General features: G+C 52.8%; 1 protein-coding gene across 3 annotated transcripts in view; it reads right to left on the bottom strand.

The window, feature by feature from the left end:
• LOC125633072 (uncharacterized) overlaps window positions 1-9,130 on the bottom strand; it is a 32,002-nt gene extending 22,872 nt beyond the window's left edge. For all 3 annotated transcript variants that reach the window (XM_075124696.1, XM_075124694.1, XM_075124695.1), the window contains exons 1-3: window positions 8,687-9,130; window positions 5,485-5,611; window positions 157-261 (exon numbers count right to left, since the gene is read on the bottom strand). In XM_075124696.1, the coding sequence (XP_074980797.1) occupies window positions 157-261; window positions 5,485-5,611; window positions 8,687-8,854 (400 nt within the window). In that variant the 5' untranslated portion in view covers window positions 8,855-9,130. The remainder of the gene's footprint in view (window positions 1-156; window positions 262-5,484; window positions 5,612-8,686) is intronic.
• Between the last annotated feature and the right edge of the window lie 8,796 nt (window positions 9,131-17,926).

Genomic DNA, 17,926 nt, shown 5'->3' with positions numbered 1-17,926 from the left:
GGGAGAAAGGGCAGCCATGGCAGCAGCCTGGGACAGGGTCACTGGACTCTGACCCTTACAGTCCCTTCTAACTATATGGTTCTACGATTCTGTCACTCCAGCTCCTCACTGCAGAGCGTGAGCAGCGCTGAGGGAGCAGGGATTACTGCTACTCACCCGGAGAGGGGCTCTCCCACGCCACGGGGCCCTGCGGTGTGTGGACCCATGGCTCTTCCCCACGCTCCAGCCGATATAAGAGATCAGGCTTGGGGCCCGGGTAGCCTGTGAGTGGGAAGAGACCAGGGGCTGTCAGGGCTTGGTATCATATGAATAGTTTAGTCTTGATTTCAGCGAACAGTTTGTCATCACCTGCACAATTGGTGTAAAACCGCTCAGGAGCGTTCCAGTTCTAAAATGGAGAAGGACTAACAGAGGGTGGAGCGGAACAGACTGAAAGCTGTGGACACGACACAGATGAAACAATATGTTTATCACCTTGAAGTGGTTCCTTTTAACTGACGCACATTCAGTGAGATGAAAGGGCCACGTCGCACCTCTCTGTGCTCCTACATGCTGCAGGAGGGTGTGCAGATCCCACATTTATCCACACCAAATGCCATTCGCTGCACTGCTGCCCATTCACCTGGCTTGTTTCGATCTCTCTGAGCCAGCGGCTGCCCAGGGACTCTCGGGAGAGTGACAAAGGGCTCGTCTACACTTGAAATGCACCTTTGCTACACACCAGCATCGACGCCACCTGCGCCAACAGGAGGGGTTCTCCCATTGGCGTAGGTAATCCACCTAGCCGTGAGGCAGGCAGCTAGGTCAACGGAAGAATTTTTTCCATCAACCTGGCGCTGTCTACACGGGGTTAGATTGGTTTAAGTACATTGCTCAGGGGGGTACCTGAGTAGCTGGGTCAACCTAACTTTTTAGTGTAGACCAGGCCTTAGTTTGCTGGAATTTACTCCTCCTCCAAATTAAATTACAATGAACTAAAGCCCCTTTGTTCCTGAGTGAGACCATCCATATGGGAGTTTAATGTGCTTTCATTTATGCCCATTGGCTTCACACCTTTGGTGGTTTTGTGACGCTGGCAGACTGGGTGCCAGCTCGTGCCACGGCCCCTGTGCCTCAGGGAACACTGACCAATGCGTACCTGGAAACCAGTTTGACTCACCAGTGTGTTAGTAGGGCTAAAATAGATATTAGAGTGACAAGAATGGGTTTAGACTTCATTAAATGCTTCTAGGATGCTGCATGTATAAATCTCGCTTATGACTTCTGTACCCCAGGTTATAAGGTAATATTTAAATATTGGCTCTAATGTAGCTACAAAAGTGTTTGATCTGAAACTGGAAACCCTCCCAGTCAGGAGAGAAGCATTCCCGAGTATGAAATGCTAGTTTACCACAAGAAGTGTCTCTCCTGCGCAACAAAAGAAGCTCTCTGGACATTAGACAAGCCCATGCGTAACACCAGTGGACAGAAGACTGTTGATTGCTCCCCCCCATACCCACGAAGAGGAGACATGCACATACGTTCGACCCTGCCATGGGAATTCTATGGGAAGGTAACAAAAATGCCAGACCAGAAGTAACTTTATGCTGTTTGGCCTCAGAGAGGCAAAGATCCCCAGCTGCTCAGGTTGGATTAGCCCTAAAGGACATACAGAGCTTGCCTATTATAGAAGCTTCTCTTGTCTTTTGAACCTAAGACTGTAACTCATTTGTGTGTGTCTGTTTACCTGCCTTAATCTTGTAAATAACTATTTCTTTCCCCTAGTTAATAAACCTTTAGTTAGTTTATTACAGGAGTGGCTTTAAGTGTTGTCTTTGGTGAGAGATCTAGTGTTCACTTGACCTTTGGGACTGGGAGTAACCTGAATATTGGTAAAAAGAAAAGGAGGACTTGTGGCACCTTAGAGACTAACAAATTTATTTGAGCATAAGCTTTCGTAAGCTACAGCTCACCTCATCGGATGCATTCAGTGGAAAATACAGTGGGGAGATTTTATATACACAGAGAACATGAAACAATGGGTGTTACCATACAGACTGTAACAAGAGTGATCAGGTAAGGTGAGCTCTTACCAGCAGGGGGTAAAGGGGGGAAAATCTTTTGTAGTGATGATCAAGGTGGGCCATTTCCAGCAGTTGACAAGAACATGTGAGGAACAGTAGGGGGGGAAATAAACATGGAGAAATAGTTTTACTTTGTGTAATGACCCATCCACTCCCAGTCTTTATTCAAGCCTAAGTTAATTGTATCCAGTTTGCAAATTAATTCCAATTCAGCAGTCTCTCCTTGGAGTCTGTTTTTGAAGTTTTTTTGTTGAAGAATTGCCACTTTTAGGTCTGTAATCGAGTGACCAAAGAGACTGAAGTGTTCTCCGACTGGTTTATGAATGTTATAATTCTTGACATCTGATTTGTGTCCATTTATTCTTTTACGTAGAGACTGTCCAGTTTGACCAATGTACATGGCAGAGGGGCATTGCTGGCACATAATGGCATAGATCACATTGGTAGATGTGCGGGTGAACGAGCCTCTGATAATGTGGCTGATGTGATTAGGCCCTATGATGGTGTCCCCTGAATAGATATGTGGACACAGTTGGCAACGGGCTTTGTTGCAAGGATAGGTTCCTGGGTTAGTGGTTCTGTTGTGTGGTGTGTGGTTGCTGGTGAGTATTTGCTTCAGGTTGGGGGGGCTGTCTGTAGGCAAGGACTGGCCTGTCTCCCAAGATCTGTGAGAGTGATGGGTCGTCCTTCAGGATAGGTTGTAGATCCTTGATGATGCCCTCCCCCCCCGCTCTCCTCTGGTAAGAGCTCACCTTACCTGATCACTCTTGGTACAGTCTGTATGGTAACACCCATTGTTTCATGTTCTCTGTGTATATAAAATCTCCCCACTGTATTTTCTACTGAATGCATCCCATGCAGTGACCTGTAGCTCACGAAAGCTTATGCTCTAATAAATTGGTTAGTCTCTAAGGTGCCACAAGTCCTCCTTTTCTTTTTGCGGATGCAGACTAACACGGCTGCTACTCTGAAACCTGAATTTTGGTGTAAGGGACCCTCTGTCACAAAGGCAGGCTTGCCTGGGTGGCCAGATTGACGGTCCCCTGGGTCACGCTGTCTGTGACTCCATACAAAGGCTGTGATAGTGCTTGAGGCATTCACACTTGTTACTTGAGGGGTGAAATCTAAGTATTGAATGCACAAGCAACTGGGGGTTTATGCCAGTCTGCCCTGAGGTTGGCACCCACATTTGTGAGCCACTCCAGACAGCCTGACAGGATCCACCTTAGCTGTTCTGATTGTCCCTATGCAGACATGGCCTGCAGGTCCTCCCAGCCCTCTCTGGTCTTCAGTAATGTCCCTCTGTGCCATCTGCGTACCTCCCTTTCCGGAGCAGTGAACACCACAGGACCTAGTAGAGAATCTCCCGGCCCCAGTGGTTACCTTCTGTCTTGATGAAAACAGACCATTCAATCCCACTCTTGGATTTGCAGCTCCTTGCCGGTTGCTAAGCCATGCCAATATTCTGTCCCTCAGGCTCTGGGAGCTGGCAAGAGCCACTGGGGGCCTGTTGTAAGTCTGGCTCAGACAGGGCTGGCCCATAATAAGGAGCGTTATGTGGTGTGTCTCACAGAAGTGTAGTCACTCCTCAGTCTGCATGTGCACCGATGAGCCTTCGTTGCGTTAGAGGTGGGAGAAGCATTACAGTATGTGACAAAAGGGACTGGGAGCTGCCATGTGACTACGAGGAGGGTGGTGGAGAAATTCTAGGGCACAAGGGATATGAAGTAAGGGGCATCTTCTACAGGTCACCACGACAGAGGGACAAGAGAAAGAGGAAAAAATTCCTGCACCAAGCCCCAGTCCACACACCGCTGTAGTTGTGTGGGATCTGAATTACCCAGATAGCTGCTGCATAATAAATACAGCCAAGCAATCATCCTCAAAGAGGCCTTCTGGATAAGGCAGTTTATGATCCTGGCTGTAGAGATTCCAGCCAAACAGGAGAGGCCATCCTGGGTCTGCTTCCTAATTCTAAGGAGGAACTGATTGCCTGTAACAGGACGGCTCGAAACATACCACCATAAAATGCCTGAGTTTATCCTAGTCAGCTAGATTCACACGGGGCCTTCTCCAAAGCCCACTGCAGCCAATGGGCATCTTTCCGTTGACTTCAAAGAGCTCTGGAGCAAATCCAGAAGGCGGCACTCTTTTGCAGGCTGATTCACAGGGGTAGAGAGAACGTGTGAGAAAGGACTACAGGACTGGATTCCTAGCAAGCGAGGGGCAGCGGGAGGCAGTAGGGACGGGAGCCAGTGCAGAAGACGACAAGATAATTAAGGCACAACAGGGCACAGCTCCTCTGAAAAGAATAATGTACGAAAGAAATAGCGGGCACAGCTTCCTTCAGGAGGGACTGTTCCTGGGTGCGAGGGTCTGTGCTAGAAAAAGAGTGAGGAGGCAGCTGAAAAGAAAATGTACAGTGAAGAGAAAAGATAAGGGCAGTAAAGAGGCCAAATGAATTAATGCCAGACAAAGGGCAACAGTGAAAAGAATGGCTTTTACAAGTGTGTCGTGGGAAAAAAGTACAAGGGGGAACCATCAGTAAAGGAAACCAAAATGGCCACGGTACTCACTCCTTTTGGAAATGGTTCTTTAAGAAGAAAAATAAAGAAATCTGAACAATCTGTAAGGACGGGAGACCCAGTAAAAATAACCATTGATCTAGAACTGGTGAGAAAACACTTGGAAAATATACACCTATCCAGATCAGCCTGTACGTATGGGATGGCACCCTAGGGTACTAAGGGAATTAGCTAGCCAATTTACTGACCATTGCTTTTGAAGAGTCGTGAGCAGATAGACCGGTAACGAGATGGCAGAAAAGTCCGTTTAGTGCCGATTTTCAAAATGTGCAGAGACGATAGAAAATATGGGGGTTATTAACAGCGTAATAGACATCCATGCATAGGCTAGAAGCCTTGACACAACTCAGGCCTCGGCCTATAACACATCAAACAGCAAATGCTGCTTTTGTGTTTCACACACAGATGAAGGCTGGGTAACTGCAATGGCTACCTAGCTAGGCTTAACCACAAACCCTCGCACAGTTGTGAAGTGACTGGCCAGTGAGAGTGCCCTGTCTGTCTTGTCCCTGACAAGCAGCCTATTCTCTGTTTTTTCTCACCTAGGGAGATCACTGTGAAAGCTGGAGAGAGAAAACAGCAGCAGCTGTCATAACACCTTGAGTGAGTCACCGCCGCAGCTTGAGAAGCTGCTCATCCCTGCAAGTGTGAAGCAGAGCTGGAGAACCCACCATCACGCCAGAGTGCTCATTACACAGACTTTCAGTGGTTTTAAATCAGCCCCTTGCTCTGCCGGAGGTGGCTGGGATTCTGAACACAGATCAAACATGCTAACGGGAGCCCCGAAACAAAGAGCCCACACACGTCTCAGCAAAAGAACGAAAACAGTTCTTTACCCAAAGAAAGCAGCATTTCATAGTTCTCCGTCATCACCTCCCGGTACAGCTCCTTCTGCCACTCCGCAAACATGTCCCACTCCTCCCGGGAGAAATAGACAGCAACATCATCAAATATCACTGGCACCTGCAATCACAAGCATTCCACACTCAGCACTGCCGGCAGCCCCGAGTCCCAGCAAAACGGCTTTCTAGGGGGGAAATTCACCCCTGTGCAGAAGGCTAGCACAGGGTCCAAGTCCCATGTCAGCCCTAGCTTTGTGAATGATTCACAGCGATAACCCACAGCAAGTATCTCTCAGGGGGGTTATCCATCCCTGTGTACTTCAGCCAGACTGGATGATCACAGTGGTCCCTTCTGGACTTGGAGTCTATGGGGAAAAAACATGTAAGATTAGCACCAAATGCAGCCTGGAGCGAGTAGGTTCAACCGCCTCGGAGTGTTTGGGCCAGATTCAGTGGTGATGTGAGCGGTAGCATGAGAGCCTACTGGAATGTGTGTCCTGGTCTAGTCCGGGCTAGCTCCCAGGCAGGTGTACAGGAGGCGAGTAATGCACCTGCCAAACCGGCAAAAGAGGAATTACCCTTGCTCAGCATTTGTCCATAGCTCTCTGGGTGCGTGGCAGCACTCGCCGCTCTGGAAACTCTGGGCTGTGGCAGAGCAGCTGCAGTGAATTCGAGCAGCCCGATCCTGTGCTTTACCAGCTCTTTTGTACAGGTGTAAATACTGAGAAACGGCACCGATGCCCATCAAGTTACACAGGTGTAACCGGTAGCAGAATCTGGCCGATGAGCAGATCCTGGTCCCACTGAACTCACTGGCAAAATCGCCCAGCAGTTGCAGGAATTGGCCAGGAGTCCCCAGAGAGTTCACCACGAGCAAGGGCGCAAAAGGAAAACATCCCTAGCGTGAGTGATAAATGAAGTACACACAGGGCGGTGGGAGGGAGGATGCTGAAGGGCTGCTATGCACCATTACAGCCCCGGTCCCTGCAATGAGCCTGAAACAATGGGTGAAATCCGGATCCTGTTGAAGACAACGGAAGTTTTGCACCGACTTCAGGGGGGCCGCGCTTTCACAGGGCAGCTCTAAGATAGGCGTGAACTATCCCCACTCATGGCAGTGCGTTCATCAAGACGCCTGTCTGGGGACTAGTTAAATACCCACACTGTTCACAGCACCGAAACCTGATCAACAGCCCGCCCTCCTTAGGGAGCTGCCTGGCTTACACTGCTAACCTGGGCAGAGCAACGGGGGCTTGGCCTTGTCTTCGCTTTGACAATGAAGCATAACCTAGACCTGTTCACACTGAGGTTGTATTTGGGTCATGTCTGCCCTGGGTCTCCTGAAATGCTCTGTGGATGACTGGAGAGCAAGGGGGTTCTTTCTTAAAATTGCTAAAGAACGTGCCCATTTCATGCTCTGGATACATGAACAAAAGCAATCAAAAGAGCATTACAATGTACAAGTAGGACCCAAGGTCCCAATAACAAAGACCCTGCTAAGCCCCACAACCTCTCACAGCCCCCCTCCTCCACCGTGCAACATTCCCTCCTCCCTGGAGACCTGGCATATGGCCTTGGCTGCTGAGGACATGGGGCAGCCCACCCATCCCAGAGCCATTGCTTGCACAAGGGGATGTAAGCGTGTAAGCTTCCTGTGCTGTTAACACGAAGCTTGAACTCTGCAGAACGGGCTGGGACGGCGGCTGGCCCTGCTTAGCGCCTACGGCCCGCTCTGCGCTAGAAACGTAGACGGGTAGCGCTAGGGTCTCTCCGGGCAGGTCTACGCTTGAAATGCCGCAACGCTGCAGCTGTGCCGCCCTGTGCCAAGGGGAGGGCGTCTCCCGTCGGTGTGCTTAATCCAGCCCCAGAGAGGCGGTAGCCGTGGGGCAGAGAGAAGCTCGCCCGCCAACACAGCGCTGTCTACACCAGGGCTACGGTCCGTATAATTACATCACTCGGGGATGTGGATTTTTCACACCTCTGAGCTGGGGAGGGGGCAGTGGCTGGGTGTCGGGAGGGGTCCCACTGGGTGGGGGGGCAGTGGCTGGGAGGTGACACTTGGGGGCTCCCACTGGGTGGGGGGATATCACTGAGGGGGTCCAGCCGGGTGGGGGGGTCACACTGGGGGATCCCACTGGGTACGGGGCAGTGCCTGGGGGGGTCACACTGCGGGGGTCCCGCTGGGTAGGAGGCAGTGCCTGGGGGGATCACACTGGGGCGGTCCCGCTAGGTGGGCAGGCATTGGCTGGGGGGGGTCCAGCTGAGTGGGCAGGCAGTGGCTGGGGGGGTCACACTGGGGGGGCCCCGCTGGATGGGGGTCAGTGGATGGGGGGGTCACACTGGGGTATCCTGCTGGATGGGGGGCAGTGGATGGGTGGGCCCCGCTGGGTGGGCAGGCAGTGGCTGGGGGGTCACACTGGGGGGGTCCAGCCAGGTGGGGTGGCAGTGGCTGGGGGGGTCACACTGGGGGGGTCCCGCTAGGTGGGCAGGCAGTGGCTGGGGGGGTCCTGCTGGGCAGGCAGGCAGTGGCTGGGGGGGTCACGCTGGGGGGCCCCGCTGGGTGGGGGGCAGTGGATGGGGGGCCACACTGGGGGGGGCAGTGGATGGGGGGTCACACTGGGGGGCCCCTGCTGGGTGGGGGGGCAGTGACTGGAGGGTCCCGCTGGGTGGGGGGGCAGTGACTGGAGGGGGTCACACTGGGGGGGGTCCCGCCGAATAGGCAGGCAGTGGCTGGAGAGGGTCTCACTGGGGGGGCTCCCGCCCGGTGGGGGGCAGTGGCTGGGGGGGGGTCACGCCGGGGGAGGGTCCCGTCGGGGGGGGTCCCGCCGGGGGGGGGCAGTGGCTCGGGGGGGTCGCACTGGGGGAGGTCCAGCCGGGTGGGGGGCAGTGGCTGTGGGGTCACACTGGGGGGGGGTCGCACTGGGGGAGGTCCAGCCGGGTGGGGGGCAGTGGCTGTGGGGTCACACTGGGGAGGGGTCGCACTGGGGGAGGTCCAGCCGGGTGGGGGGCAGCGGCTGGGGGGGGTCGCACTGGGGGGGGGTCCAGCCGGGTGGGGGGCAGCGGCTGGGGGGGGTCACACTGGGGGGGTCCAGCCGGGTGGGGGGTAGTGGCTGGGGGGGTCTCACTGGGGGGGGGTCCAGCCGGGTGGGGGGCAGTGGCTGGGGGCGCGCTGGGGGGCCGGAGCGGCGGCTCCTACCTGGGCAGGCGGGGCGGGTCCGGGTCTCCCGGCCATGCCCGGCGGGCGGCTCCCCGCGCTGCAGGAGGCTCCGGCCGGCGGGCCCAGCCCGGCTGCTGCCCTGCGGCTCCGGGGACCAGCGAGCCCGGCCCGGCCCCGCACGGCTCGGCGGCCACCCGGGCAGGGCATGCTGGGAGCTGGGAGCTGGGGGCTGGGCTGGCAGCAGGTCCCACCCACACACACCGACACAGCCACACTCACACCCACTCACCCACACAGCTCACACCCACACTCACACACACACACACCGACACAGCCACACTCACACCCACTCACCCACACAGCTCACACCCACACTCACACACACACACACCGACACAGCCACACTCACACCCACTCACCCACACAGCTCACACCCACACTCACACAGCCACACTCACACCCACACAGCCACACTCACAGACACAGCTCACACCCACACTTACACAGCCACACCCACACCCACACTCACACACAGCTCCCACACACACTCACACACACAGCTCACACTCACACACACCGACACAGCCACACTCAGACACAGCTCACACCCACAGCTCACACTCACAGCCACACTCACACCCACTCACCCACACAGCTCACACCCACACCCACACAGCCACACTCACACCCACTCACACCCACACAGCCACACTCACACTCACACAGCCACACTCACACCCACTCACCCACACAGCTCACACCCACACTCACACAGCCACACACCGACACAGCCGCATTCACACCCACTCACCCACACAGCTCACACCCACACTCACACACACCGACACAGCCACACTCACACCCACTCACCCACACAGCTCACACCCACACTCACACACACACACACCGACACAGCCACACTCACACCCACACAGCTCACACCCACACTCACACACACACACACCGACACAGCCACACTCACACCCACACAGCTCACACCCACACCCACACTCACACACACTGACACAGCCACACTCACACCCACACCCACACAGCTCACACCCACACACAGCTCACACCCACACCCACACAGCCACACTCACACCCACACAGCCACACTCACAGACACAGCTCACACCCACACCCACACTCACACAGCCACACCCACACCCACACCCACACACAGCTCACACCCACACTCACACACACAGCTCACACTCACACACACTGACACAGCCACAGACACAGCTCACACCCACACCCACACAGCTCACACCCACACCCACTCACACACAGGTCACACCCACTCACACACAGGTCACACCCACACCCACACAGCTCACACACTCACACAGCCACACTCACACCCACTCACACACACAGCTCACACCCACACCGACACAGCCACACTCACACTCACACACACCGACACATACAGCTCACACCCACACTCACACAGCCACACTCACACCCACACAGCTCACACCCACCCACACACCCACACTCACACCCACACAGCTCACACCCACACACAGAGCTCTCTCTCACACACTGAGACACACTGAGCACTGACTCTGAGTCTTCTCCCATCCACACACAGCACTGACTCAGCAGACGCACACACACACAGCACTGCCGTGGCCTGAGCTCTCTCACACACAGTTCTGAGCTGACGCAGACTCACACACACCGCTGACGAGGCCCTCACACTAACACAAACACAGCACTGAGCTGACACGACACATACTGACAGAGCTCAGCTGACAGCACTGACAATCAGAGCTAGCTCGGCACACACACACACGGCACCCACTGACCCAGACTCATACGCACAGCATCGACGCACACAGGGCACTGATCCTGCATGCATGTGCGCACACATAAACTCAGAAGAACAGCCACACCGAGTCAGACCAAAGGTCCATCTAGCCCAGTGTCCTGTCTTCCGGCAGTGGCCAATGCAGGTGCCCCAGAGGGAATGAACAGAACAGGGAATCACCAAGTGAACCATCCCCTGTCGCCCATTCCCAGCTTCTGACAAACAGAGGCTCGGGACACCATCCCTGCCCAGCCTGGCTAATAGCCATTGATGGACCTATCCTCCATGAACTTATCTAGTTCTTTTTTTGAACCCTGTTATAGTCTTGGCCTTCACAAACATCCTCTGGCAAGGAGTTCCACAGGTTGACTGTGCATTGTGTGAAGAAATACTTCCTTTTGTTCGTGTTAAACCTGCTGCCTATTAATTGTATTGGTGACCCCTAATTCTTTTGTTATGAGAAGTGGTAAATAACACTCCCTTATTCACTTTCTCCACACCCGTCAAGATTTTATATCTGTCATGTCCCTTTTTAGTCGTCTCTTTTCCAAGCTGAAAAGTCCCAGTCTTTTTAATCTCCCCTCATACGGAAGCTGTTCCATACGTTAATCATTTCCATTGCCCTTCTCTGGACCTTTCCCTTTCTAATAGATCTTTTTTGAGATGAAGTGACCAGAACTGCACACAGTACTCACCGTGTGGGTATCCCATGGATGTATCTAGAGGCAATATGATATTTTCTGTCTTATTATTTCTCCCTTTCCCAGTTATTCCCAACATTCTGTTCCCTGTTTTGACTGCCGCTGCACATTGAGCAGCATTGTCAGAGAGCGAGCCACAATGCCCCAAGATCTCTTTCTTGACTGGTAACAACTCATTTAGACCCCATCATTTTATATGTATAGTTGGGAGTCTGTTTTCCAGTGTGCATTACTTTGTAGTAGGGCTGGCAAGCGATTAAAACAATTAATCATGATTAATTGCACTGTTAATAATTAGAATACCATTTATTTAAATATTTTGGGATGTTTTCTACATTTTCAAATATATTGATTTCAATCACAACACGGAGTGCAAAGTGGACAGTGCTCACTTTATATTTATTTTTGATTACAAGTATTTTCACTGTAAAAACACAAAAGAAATAGTATTTTTCAATTCACCTCATACAAGTACAGTCGCGCAATCTCTTTATCATGAAAGTTGAACTTACAAATGTAGAATTATGTACCAAAAAAACTGCATTCAAAAAGAAAACAATGTAAAATTTTAGAGCCTGCAAGTCCATTCAGTCCTAGTTCTTGTTTAATTTATCAATTTGTTCTAAACCTCTTGTAATGACATCTCAATCTGGGATGGTTCCTCAGATCTGTCACCTAACAAGATTGGCTAAGGTTTGGGACGCTCCCTCACATTATCTGCAGGAAAGATTGATGCAAAGAAGTCATTTAGTTTCTCTGCAACAATCTTCCTTGAGTGCTCCTTTCGTACCTCGACTGTCCAGTGGCCCCACTGGTTGTCTGGCAGGCTTCCTGCTTCTGATGAGGTGGCAACACATGGAGTTACTCAGGAATAGCCTTTCAGGAATTCTAACGTATAAGGTTTTCATACTGCACGCATCAGCCTCACATCTCAACATCTTCCAGTAGCGCATTAAGAGACGTGACTAACATCTGTCATGTGTTTGTTCTGTCATGCCCCCATCTCCCCCAGTGAGGAGAAATGAGTTCAGTAGAGCATCATGGAGGAGGCGGTTTCTGGGGGTTTTTTGGGGAGGTGGGCGACAGTGGTGTTTGTTTGTTTAGCTATATCAGAAACCACTCGTATTCCAGAATAAGAGTGCCCACAACTGGAGTTATTCTGGAATAGCTGTTCCACTTTAAAGTCTTGTTTACAATGTCACTTGAAAGTGAGAACAGCATGGCACTGTTTTAGCCTGCGTTGCAAGATATTTACGTGCCAGATGCTCTGAAGAGTCATATGTCCCTTCATGCTTCAACCACTATTCCAGGCGACTCTTCCTTATTCCAGAATACTTTCATGTGTAGACAAACCATTAGTCTCCTGGTAATCCTGGGCTCAGGGTTGGCATGCAGCAGTACAGCATACCAGCCCTTCTCCCTGGCCCTGTCTTCACTGCCGAGAAATGGTGTGTCCTTAACTCAAGTTAATTAACTGGAGATAAATTATAATGAAAGCAAAGCAAACTGGAGTTTTCCTGAGTTAACAGGTCCAGGGGAACCCTATGCTTCCCCATACTGTTTAACTCAACCTGCTAACTGGTAGGGAAACCCAGAACTGCCTTGTCTTCACCAGGATTTTAGCTGGAGTTAGCACACGGTTTCAGTGGCGAAGACAGCTGCTGTCTTGTTCTCCTGGTTCTCTGTTTTTATTATTACTATTTTTTAGTCATTTCCTTCAGTTGGTCTTCTGTAGAAAACCTGAGTCTGCAGAGAGTTTGGAACAATTACTTCGAGGGATGTGAATTGCCCCATTCATCTCAGCGAGGGGTTAGCTCAGAGCCTCAGATGCCCAGTGCTAACAATGTAAACAGCAGCAGCCCGAGCGGGCGGGTCACAGAGCTCTGCAATTTACCCGTCTGGGTGCCACAGGGGGTGGCCTTTGGGAGGTGCCATTTCTCCTCCCTCCCAACCTCCAGGAGCTGAGCCCAAGGAGCCTAACATAGCCCCAGGGCACATTCCAGGCCCAGCTCGGGAAGCTCAGCCCAAGGAGCCAGGGGAGCTCAGCAGCAACACCTCTCTGGGAGCAGGGTCTCATTCTGCTGATTCATACAGCAGGATGTACCTTGTGGGCTTGGAAAGGGACCATCACCTGTTTCTTCCCCTGATTTGACCCCTCTTCCTAGGCGCTCTTTAATCCCCCTCCTGCTCCCCACAATCCATTCTCCTCCCCATCTCTCCCCACCCTCATTCCCTGCACTCCCCCAGGCCCCCCGCCCCACCTCTCTCCCTCCCTGCTCTCCATATTCACCTGCACCCAGCCCTGCTCTGTCTCTCCCATGAACCAACCAGCCTCCCTCCTCCCCACATCTCCCTCTCCTCACTGCTGCTAACACCCCTTCCAGGCTGAGTTTCACTCTGACTCACCTAAGCTGCGGATAAGGATGCTGGGTCACGCAGGCCAACAGGAGCTGCCTGCCCTCAGACACACGAACATCTCAACTGTCCCTAGAGCTGGGCAGGTCACACACGGGCCCCAAGCCTCTCTGGTCCTACTGCCCATTTATGCTGCTCTGGCAGCATAAAAGGGTGATAAAGTGGGTGGATCCAGCCACGGGGGAGTATCCTGGCATAGGGGATTCCCTGGGCGGCAAAGAGCAGGCATAATGGTGTGTAATCTAGGCACATCAGGGGCGGGGTGGGGAACTTCAGGCACAGCCAGAGCATGGCTGGGCTCCAGCTAGTCTCAGCTGCTGCAAAGGGAAGCACTGTGGGTTTGGGCCTTTTCCTATTTCTTTCTGCTAGAGAAGGCATGAAAGTGACCCGTTTTTTCTTGAGGGACCCTGTGGGTAACTGGAGGAGTGGTAGGGTTATGATATCAGTGAGGGGGAGTGGTTATTTAAAATGCGTTGATGTTTATTTTTGTTAACCCATATTTAACTCAAACACCCGAGGCACACTTGGGAAGTAGAATGTCTTAGTTAAATAGCTAAAACATGCAGCCGCTCTGGAGGCACAAAAGCGATTTGCGTACTATTGGAACTGTGGGAGCTGAGGAAAACCAGGCTGAGAGCACGGTGCTAGTTTTAAGACCTGCGATAACTAGATAACTAAGGATCACTGGTGTGAGACCCTTTCCCTCCAAAGCACTGAGCAGGGACTCTCTGTGATGAATGGGTGGGCATCTCTCCTGTGACTGCAGAGAGTACAAGGGGCATAGCTGGGTTTGGAGCCTCCCAACTAAGCCTTGTCCTCTTCTTGCGGTTTACACCACTTTACCCGTGACCAGTAGGGAACCCAGGCTCGCCCACTACTCCAGGTTCCCCCCAGCACACAGCAGCCCTACTGCTCAACTTCAATCCTCTGCTGCTGTCTCTTTGGGCCTCTTCCTATGGGGCTCTTTTATCTCCAGCCCTACCTCAGGGCCAGCGTCCTCAGGTCCTTCTCCCTCTGCAATCCCGGCTATGTACATTCAGCCAGCCATACCTTCGGTCTGATTGTCCGGCTCCACCCATGTTCATTCCTCTGCTCCCAGCCAGACTTGCCAGGGCCTGCGGTGCCTTTGATCTGAGCCTCTTGGCTGCTCAGGCAGGCCTGGGGGACCCACCTTTGCTGCTCCTGTCCAGTCACTTTGCTGCTTCCTGGGGCGGGGTGTAGTAGGGCCCCAGGGGCTCCTGAAGGGAGCTGCACAGGCCAGGGGCACCGCGTCACAGGGCCCAAGCCCCATCTTTGAGGAACTCCGCTAGTAACCTCCCTTCAGCCCAATAGCTCCCCTTTCAACACAACTCATGGTCTCCTCTCTGAACAGTTCCTTTTCCGCCTTACAATCCTTGTACCAATCTCCAACTTCACGAATAATTTTCCATGTGCTACATTGTCAAATACTTTACTTAAGTCCGATCTACCGCATTTCCCTTGCCTGGAGAATCAGAGCCTTATGCCAGGGCATGTCTGCACTGCAATCAGGAGGTGTGATTGCAGCATTTGTAGACATATCGAGCTAGCTTTGATCTAGCTAGATCAGCATAACAGTAGAAGCGAAGTTGCGGAGTGCATAAGTTGGCTGCATAAGCTACCTCCACCCACCCAGGACCCCGATACATACTTAAGTGGCATCCCTTCGCTGCTGTTACAGAGCTACCTAGCTCAAAGCTAGCCGGGGTCTGTCTACACCTGCTGTAATCACACCTCCTGATTGCAGGGTAACCATATCCCAAGTCTCTCACGTCTCAGGTTTGATACTCTGTGTGGGGTACACCCTGCCTGTTCCTGCCCCATGAGCACCAGGGCTGTCATGTGACCATTGCATGGGGCTCTGGGTTCCAGCCCTGCCCCGTGTAAAGATAGACACTGGGGAAGACCCCAAGGGGTGCACGTGGCTTTCCATGCCAGCCTTTGTTCTACCAGCAGGAGTGAAGCATTTGTGGCCTCGGACCCAGGGGGTGGAGAAAGCTCTCTGCAGCGTGATGAGGAATTTCTCTTTCAGGTGTTTGTTTCGGGGGGGGGGGGCTGTAAAGGCGCCAGACGGCGCGATTCCACGTCCCGTTCCCACGCCTGCATGCAAGGATGGAAACAGTGAGTGGATGTGGTGCTCATGACACCCAGAGCTGCAAGCCACCACGTCACCCCTCTGCCTCAGCAGGAGTGAGCTTTGCTGGAGATTAGACTGTGTATGTCAGCATCACCAGCAAACTCCTCCAGACTCTGCAAGGCTCGCAGGTAACAGTCAGTGCACCCATGGGCGCCAGGTTTGTATAATTTTTGGTGGTGTCTAGAACGGATCCAAGCAGAGCCATCCCATCCATAGGATGGACTGGGGCAACCACCCTGGGCCTCATACTTTGGGGGGCCCCGTGCTTCAGGGGAACACGGGGTCCTGGGCAGCCTGGGGGGTTAGTGGGGGGCCTGGCACTGGCAGCAGCGTGTGACCCGGCTCCAGCCCGCCCTGGTCCCCCTCTTCCCACCCCTGCCCCGCCCCCACCCTGCCTCTTCCCACCCCTGCTCCGCCCCCATTCCACCCCTTCCCCCATGATCCCACCCCAGCCCTATGGATGGGACGGCTCTGAAAATATAAGTGCAAACATTGTTGGAGCCGGGCCCACGTTTCTGAATATTGGTGGAGCACGGGAACCACGGGCCCATATAACTCACCTCCTATGTGCGCCCCCGTTCCTGAGCTCCCCAGTGGCTTCTCTCTGCAGCGTCCATCCCCTCCCCCTGAGGCACTCACAGAAATTATTAAGTTTGCTCCCTCCAGAGAGACAGAGCGCACACCAGCCAGCTAGGTAAGCCGCAGACTTCGCTTCAGTATGCAGCACTGTGATGGCTGCTATATAGTAAAACCGAGAAAGCTTTCTAACAAAGAAAAGAGAGGTAAGGGACAGGAAAAGAGACAGGGCTGGTAACAAAAAAACAAAGCAAAACACATTTTCCCGTGACTAAAACTCAATTCTAACAAATTATATCTTCACCTAAAACAGTTTCTCACTTGCAGCAAGATCGCAGCAGCTCCTGCCCTTCAGACCAAGAGGACCCACTGTTCACAGGCTCTGACTTGGATGCTGTTCCGATGTCCCCTAACTGATGGGTAACGAGAATGTCTGTTTGCTCCCCATGTGGTTCACCAAAGTCCATTGTTTTTGCCATCTTAGCCATGGAGACTTGCTGGGGGTGCAGGCTCTGTCCAGGGCAGGCTGAGGGGTTTGCTCACTGAGCTGTCGCTTGTTAGAGTAATTGCTTTGTTTACCTTACATGTAAATGTACTTTCCTTGTCGTTTGGCTTACGAAGCTTGACCGAGACAGATGGACCCACTTTCCTTTGTCTAAGCCAAACTTGTTTATCAAGTCTGCTCCCATACATACTTTAGGCACATATTTCCAGCACACACATACAGAATTCCACACACCATCCGTACCTACATCATGCGATGATATTCATGACCAACGTGGCACGTGTTTTTTTATGATACCTTACTTCATACACTTTTATGTACAAAAATATTGCATATCACCAGTTGATTCAAGGGCGTACTCTTTGGGGCTGAGTCCCCCCTGTTCTCCCTGGGGTACCTGGACCCTGATTGTCACAGTGGAACCATGTTGTCATCTGGCAAAGTCAGGTACAGAGAGAAACAGCACAAGGACTCACAATGCTACAGTTGGCCCAGTGCTGCCGAGGGCTGGATCTTTATTCTTATGAGGCCAAATTCCTGATGGCAACAGACCTTTAACTATCTGCCTCCTTCCAGAATTCCATAACCGAGAGTCTGAACCACATCAGGCTAAAATGTACATCTCCCATCAGCTGAGCTGCACAGCTTCGGAGCCAGGTTACTTCAACCAGTTCAGGTGTTTTCTGGCTCTAGGATCACACAACAGCCTCCTTGGCAGTTGGGGGCCTTCTCCTCTCGGGCTGCTGGACAGGGAGTGACTTTAAAATAGCCGTGTCCCAGTTTGCTCAGGTCTCTCAGTGCACTTGCTGCTTAAATCAGTTTCCGCTGGTGTAAACAAACCCACTTACTGCACATGCCCAGGGTCTCCCTCCTCTGCGCATCTGTCACAGATACAAATAAAATCTCCCTGCTGGCCCTATCTTATTTCGGAGGGACACACACAGCTGCCGTCCCAGCAGCACGAGCATCTGTGGCTGCAGGAGTGGGCTCAGCAGAGGATTCCTAGATTCCAAGGGCCAGTCCCTGCAGCCCCATTCCCTGCTCCCTGAACCAGCAGCAAATGGCTCTGCGCAAATTGGAACTGCCCCCAGGGTCTGGGAAACCCAAG

This window comes from Caretta caretta, chromosome 2, assembly GCF_965140235.1.
Source record: "Caretta caretta isolate rCarCar2 chromosome 2, rCarCar1.hap1, whole genome shotgun sequence".
Taxonomy (NCBI): domain Eukaryota; kingdom Metazoa; phylum Chordata; order Testudines; family Cheloniidae; genus Caretta; species Caretta caretta.
This window is presented reverse-complemented; position numbering and strand designations above follow the sequence as displayed.